The sequence below is a fragment of the Lutra lutra genome, chromosome 10 (genome assembly GCF_902655055.1).
Source record: "Lutra lutra chromosome 10, mLutLut1.2, whole genome shotgun sequence".
Taxonomy (NCBI): Eukaryota; Metazoa; Chordata; class Mammalia; order Carnivora; family Mustelidae; genus Lutra; species Lutra lutra.
In genome coordinates, this window is record NC_062287.1 from 94,545,929 (window position 1) to 94,553,195 (window position 7,267).

At 36.9% G+C, this 7,267-nt stretch overlaps 1 protein-coding gene across 3 annotated transcripts in view; it reads left to right on the top strand.

Annotated features, from left to right (window-relative positions):
* Positions 1-6,047, top strand: part of API5 (apoptosis inhibitor 5) — a 28,571-nt gene extending 22,524 nt beyond the window's left edge. The window contains exon 14 of one of the 3 annotated variants that reach the window (XM_047694012.1): positions 4,191-6,047. In XM_047694012.1, the coding sequence (XP_047549968.1) occupies positions 4,191-4,273 (83 nt within the window). In that variant the 3' untranslated portion in view covers positions 4,274-6,047. Of the gene's footprint in view, positions 1-1,603; positions 2,561-4,190 lie in introns of those variants that run through there. The other 2 variants (XM_047694013.1, XM_047694014.1) reach the window with 2 other exon arrangements.
* Positions 6,048-7,267: the final 1,220 nt, after the last annotated feature.

Consider the following 7,267-nt stretch of genomic DNA (forward strand, 5'->3'; position numbering starts at 1 on the left):
TCAGATGTTTAAAGTATCATCTGGCAAGGAAAGTGTGTCCCATTGCAGTCTGTCTCCACTGCCCAGAGTGCAGTCTCCCTGTCAGTGTTAACCATTGGTGCCAGAAGAGCTTCCCACTAGTCCATTGTCTCCCAGTGCTGTGAAGAAGTGAAGTTTATTTCATTTGACTTAGAGTCTGATGGATTCTTTCAAAGAAGAAAGGATGAAATATCACTGAATCAGCTCCTTAATCTTGCTTAAGAAGACAAAGCTTAGGGGAGTCTGGGGGGCTCAGTTGTTAGGCGGCTGCCTTTGGCTCAGGTCATGATCCCAGGGTGGTGGGATAGAGCCCCGAGTCAGGCTCCCTGCCCAGAGGGAAGCCTGCTTCTCCCTCTCCCACTACCCCTGCTTGTGTTCCCTCTCTCGCTGTGTCTTTCTCTGTCAAATAAATAAATAAGATCTTTAAAGAGAAGAAAAAGATAAATTTAGTAATATTTGCAACTGAAAATACTTATTATGACTGGTCTTATTTACTGGTCTGAACTAATTCTTCAGTAATTATTCTTAAAACACATTCTGAAACATAGACTGTCTATAATCATTTCCAGGGTGAGGTAATCGTGACATTAAAGTCATCCTACAATAGCTAGATTCCTTTAATATCTGAGCAAACATTGTAGAAAAGCAGTTTTTAGATTATGAAATGACCCCTCTACTCCAGTCAAGTTTGGAAGCAAATTAGTGTAGGAAAGATCACTGGAATCATTTCCTTAATATGTAAATATACATTTCTTAGCCTCTTTTCTTAACTTGAAAAATAGGGACAACATAGCACTCTTAAAAATTTCAAATAAGGGGGAAAAAACAGTATTTGTGAAAACATTTTATAAATCGAAAGGATTCTGCTACCTCGTTGCAACAAAGATAGTCTTCTGTCACTTGTATCATGTAATGTGTCTATGAGAATTATTCTTAAAATCCAATTATTATCTCAAATACTATCTTCATTTTGCTTAAATGAAAAGTAATTGAAAGCAATGACAATGCATAGAGAATTGTATTCCTTGTCACTTGGGCAAGTGAGTTACTCCTGAGTTTCCAGGAGGATTCTGCCGTGTGAACTCACTGGCTGCCTGATGGTGAGAATCAGATGATACAATGCATGTGGAAAAGAGATGTGAAAAATACAAAGCCTTAGTGGTGATTGTTTTTCACTGTCGGTAGAAAATCTGAGTCCCTTATAACTACAGTTGTTTATAGTCCTCAAAGTAACAAAGGCAGAACAAGCTTGCCTGTTAATTGTTTTTTGTGTGTCTGATATTACAGTACTTTAATATTCCTAAAGGGGTCAACCTTGTCCTTGGGGTGCTAGTCATAAACAGAATTACAAAGCAAACTAAACTCTGACTCTTTTTATTGGAAAGTGGCAGCAAAATTTCTGCTAGCATTTTACATTTTGGAGTTGAATGTTAACAGGTCATAGGTATTCTCACAGTAGCAATTTTAAGAGTTCTTGGCTTTCTTTTACACATTCCGTTGAAAACAGTTCTTGATACTACAGATGGGATTTGGAAGACCTATCTACATCAAGTTTTTCTCCACCTTTTTTGTGTCCTTTCCTTAGGGAACTGACAGTGTGTCCAGAAGAAAGAAGCACGTTGCTTTTTTTTTTTCCTGGGATATCAGTGTTGCCTCAAAATTGGAGAGGAGAACATGTTTTAATGTCACTTAGTAGATAGATTTTCTTAACCACATTTGGCAAAATCATTGTAATTCCACTTTTCTTTGTCAGTCAAGCTCACGTTTTATTTTATCTTTCCAAAAACTGGTTGGATTTTTTTTTTAAAGATCATGTATGCTGAGGGGTTAGGAAATTGACTCTTTTTGGTTATTAGAGAATCAGGTAGTATTAATGTACAGTCTTATTACAGTGAAATAAATAGACTGTTCCAGTTTCATAGGCTGGAACTTATTCATCATAGAAGAGCCAGATTTGTGATTGTTTTTTGAATCCAGGCAGGCTTATGTAGACTTTTTTTTTTCCTTATCCAAGTTTATCACTTTACTTTCCAAGGTCTTTTATTTGCTTTATATATATGTAGTCAGTTCAGCTTCCTGGTACATTTTCAGTTGAAGTATTTACAAACACCTGCTCAGGTTTGGTTTTCCTTCCTGCATACAGAATTGCCCAGTAATCCAGAAATACTGAACATGCTATATGTTGTGACTTGTATCCTTCATCTTTTACCTTTTTAGACTGTAAAAATAAAGTATAATTTTAACTGGGAGCAGTGGTTTTTCAAGTTAGTAATGTAAGCTTGAAACCACTGAAAAGATCCAAAAGTGCAGACTGGTCCCTCAGGATGGAGCCCTTCAAAGAAAGAAAATTTGGAGACTTCCAGAACTGTAGAAATGGCTACATCCATTGTAGAGCAAAAAGAAATAGCCAGTATAGGAAAGATAACCATATCGAACAATATCTTCATACAGTGTATGTAATATACTCATTGATATAGTTGAACAGTTGAGGGGTGCCTGGGTAGCTGAATCTAAGTGTCTGCCTTCAGCTCAGGTCATGATCCCAGAGTCCTGGGATGGAGCCTCAAATTGGACTCCCTGCTCAGCAGGGAGCCTGCTTCTCCCTCTGCCTCTACCCTCCCCTCCAGCTTGTGTGTGTGTGTGTGTGTGTGTGTACATGTACGTGTGTGTATATACACGCACTCTCACTCTCTCATGAGTAAATAAAATCTTAAAAACAATTGAAAGGGTGTATTTTAGTAGTCACTTAGCTAATAGGTAATAATGATTCCTATGAAGATGTTAATTTGTTTTAAAAAAAGATGTTAATTTGTTAAGTGTGTTGTTAACTGGAAAATGGAAGGTTTTATAATGAGTACAGTAGGGGGGAAATGTGCTGACATCTGCATAGATAAGGCCAGGTCTTAAACAGTCAAAAATGCAAGAGTTACAGCCTACATAAGGGTTGCTATGCTCCCTGTTACAGTCACTGCAAAATTACGGGGAGCATCTTACCTTTAGACCACCTCTGATTTTCTGAGAATGTTCAAGGGGTAATAAACATGGTGGTGTCATTTAAAAGGCTTTCAAACGGATCAACTTAGAAAAATGTTCCATGACATGAACGATGACTTTGAATCAGATCCCATTCTATTAAACATAAATATTGGCTAAGTTGGGGAAAGGTCGAGTTAGTTTTCTAACTCATGGTTGCTGGGCTGGGGGGGGTGGGGAGGTGGTAAAAACATTACCCAAATAAAGTAATTATATTTCTAGCCATAATGTCAAAAAAAGGGTTGCAATATGGACTTAATAGGAATTTTTCAAACATTCAACATTACGGATCCAAAACAGCAACGCCAGGTGGTTTTTATTGCTCCTAACAGGATTGTTGCAATGAGGAAGTTTAAAAGTTCAATGAAGAGATTTTACCTCTGGAATTAGAAGTTTGAGGCTTTTATTTATGTATGATGAAAAGTCCAACCTGTCTGATAACGTCAATCAGTTTTCTTCACCGGAAAGACTCCTTAAAGGAATATTTCTCTGGAGCAATAAAAGAGAGTAACCAGTGAATGAATCAAAGACTCATTCTACTGTATGACACAAGTGCCTTGACTTTTCAGCAAAAGATATACTTACTGTACATCAGTAATCTAAGCACTCTGTACATAATCACCTTTTTGGCAGTGCTCTGAGCAGCTCATGTAGCTGATAAAGCAGTGAGAAAAGCTGTTGGCATTTATACCCACATTTTTGTGAGTCCAGGTGCTTGAAATATTGTGACCAAAACAGATTGCCTATTCACTGCATTTGAAAGGTATGCTTTTCAGTCTAGCATAATTTTTCAAAATTGATCAGTGATAATTCAAGATATTTTGCATTCATGGCACTAGCTTTTGAAGGCCAGTGGCTTTTTGTTAATTCCATATCAAGTATAGAAATTTTTATAGTGTAAATATCTTGTGTGTTTTAATTGAGTACCTACTCTGAATATATTTGACATCTTGCCATATGTGCTTTAGTGTATGTGTTGCCCTGGTTTTATGTACAGATTGAGTTTACAGACTAACAGAATGCTAGCGCTGCTTTCATAGAACCTGCTGCTACACACTCAAAGCTACGAGTTACGCTTCTGTGTTTGCTGTACCGTGAAGTCCTGAGCAAGACCTAAACCCTTGTTCGCTTTTTCGTAGAGCAGAGAGGAGCCTTCAGGGGAAGTAGAGGTGGCCGAGGTTGGGGAGCACGAGGAAATCGTAGTCGGGGAAGACTCTACTGAGTAAGACATCACATTCTTCAGCATTGTCATGAGCTTAATAATACTTAAATTCTACTACTCATTGGATTGCCGGGGATGTCCCTTTAAAAGGACTGCTGCCTTCAGCTAAAAACTTAATGTTCTTTATACCTTTGTATGTATGATCTACTTTTGTAACAGACCATGGTTGTGTCCAAGGTAAAAACCACAGTGATATTTTTGGATGCTTTGTCCACAATCTTGACTTGTTTTTGCAATATCATCATTATTCAGACTTCATATTGTGAATCTTTTACTTTTAAACATCTTGGTAATTTGTTATTGAAAGCTATTCGAGTCTAAAATTAATGAAATTCAGTCTATTTCTGATAAATGGTAAAGATGAAAGTTGAAAGGTTATTGATTTCCTCTACCCTCTCTTTCCCCCCCCAATATATGGAGAAGAGTAATGGTCGATCTTTACATTTTATTTTCATTATTTTTAATAAAGCTGCTAGGCATTTCCTACCTAGTGTTCTAAAAGCAAAATACTTACCAGCTTTCTTAAAATGTAGAAATTACATTTTTAGGAGGAAGTAAGCTGCTTTGCACCCTTTACTTAACTCTTCTCCATATGTTGTGATATAAACTTTTGACTATGGGATCTTACTATTTGAATAGAAATGTGTATGTATAATATACATGCATACATAAGCATATATGTGTGTGTGTGTATATATGCGTGCTGTGAAACTTGACTACACAACATAAATCATTTTTTTTTTAAATTCCTGGAACGGGTAGTCTTTGACACGGTGATGATCCTTTTTGAGGCTGAATCCATTAACTTGTTACCTAGGTTTTCCTCCCAGTAGTGAGGGATTTTGAGTCAGTTGCACTTACATGATTATTGTTATTTAAAACTAAAAATAAACCAAGGCTGCGTTTTCAAAGATAAATTTGGAGATCCCTGCTGGAGAAATACAGCCAAAATATTGAATCTGATGTACATATAGGTTTCTACAGGATGCGCTAGATTAATTTAGAATTTGGGGATTTAATAACCAGGGCAACCCAGGAAAAGTGACTTGAAAACATTGTGTACCAATAAGCAAGGGATGCTCTCTTGGTTTGCTTTTGCCACTTTCAAGATTTTAACTTCTCAGGTTATTAATCAAAATTATTGTATAAGTTAGCTGATAGAATCTTTAGGTTAAAACAACAGATGGGGGGGTTTGTGGAGTGTTTAATGTCATGGGCATTTTTAGTAGCATAGGCCCTTTTGCTCTGCCTTTTGAATGTTTCATATGTTTTTGTTCCACAGTTAATCTTCCCTCCCCAAGTTTGCTATTCAAATTCAATGCCTGAATGACATTTTCTAGTAGTTTGACATATTTTTCGAGGAATAGTTTGTGATTCTAATGCAGGTGTCTACATTACTGTTACCTCTACATTGGGGAAAAAGCGAAACCCCTTTGTTAGAATTACTGCACATGTTTATGGGAAAAATATTTTTAAAGACCAGAATGATACAAGTGAGCAAAAGAAATTGGTCAGCTTGACTATGGAGTGGTGGCAATAATCTCTAAAACATTCCAAAAGAGTATGAGCTGAACCTAAGCTCCCTTGGAATCCGAAAAGACATAGGAATATGGAATTGCCATTTGAAAACTGTGACCAGATAGTCTGGACCTCAGAGGCATCAGCTGGTGGCCTAAAGCCATTTCAAGTACAGCAACTGTATTGGAACTACAGTTATATAAATTTGAACATAAATGTAACTTTTCCTCTTTTTCTTTTTTAAAGCATATTTGTAGAAAAAAAAATGCTGAGCAGAAGTGACTTAACTTTCTCAAGTTTGATTCTGAGTTGACTGTGTTCCTTCCTTTACCACCTCATCGTTCCCCTTACCTTTCCAAAGGCAACAGTACACATCTTAGGTTATTTTTGCTTCAAAAATTTGAAAGAAAAACTTCATGCCATGATTTTTTTTTTTCCTTTTGCAAGACACCTGTTATCACCTTGTTCAAATGTAAATGTTCCCTTATGCTTTTGAAATAAATTTCCTTTTGTAATTTTGTTTTGTGTCTTGATGTGTTATGATTATGATAACTTAAGATTCCTGGATATCCATTAAACAATATTGGTTGTTTCTGTTGTGCCAAACATGAAAATATAAAGATAGGCAAGTTATCTTTAATTTTCATTTTTGGAGATTTATTTTTTTTTTAAGTTAATACACTTCTGAAAAAAAAAATGATTTGGTTTTTTTTTATTGAAACAAAATATCAGATACATACTTGCCAAATTGTTATGAAATAATTTCCATCTTCAGGTTAATATGTAAAGGAAGTTGGAACTTCTTAATTTGGCTACCAGCCTTTATTAAAAGTCTTCCTGAAGTAGCACCTAGAATGGTTAGGAGTGTTCTAAAGCCAAATTTAAATGGAATGGAACGAGATAACTGCATTCCCCTGGTGATCACATCCAGGCCTACAGCTTTAATGCCACCTATATTCTGAGGACTGTCAAATTTCTATGTCCATCATTTCAGCCTTCTAATGGATCTCCCTCCTGTTACACTTGACTCATTTATAGCCTGTTCTAAACAGGACAGCAGAGATCCACTCCTACTTAAAGCTATTCAGTGGCTCATTTCAGAGTATAAATCAGAAACATTGCCATGGCTTCCATCCCTGACCTCAGCTGCTATCCTTCCTCTCCATCACTCTGCCCCAGTCTGCTAGCTTCATGCGGCCTAGGCAAAGACACTCCTGCCGTAGGGATTTTGCACTGGCTGTTCCCTCCAGGCACTCTTTCTCTTATATCTCTTGTCTAACTCCATCTCCATGTCCTTCAAATCTTCCAAGATTACCTTCTCAAGGAAAATTAAAGATGCCCAATCCCACTTACCCTACCACATGCTCCCTAGAGCGTTTGCCGACTTCTAACATACTGTATACTCTACTTGTGCATTGTTTTGTCTGCTTCTCCCTGACAGAATGTAATCTGGCTAAAATGCCACAAAGGTAAGGA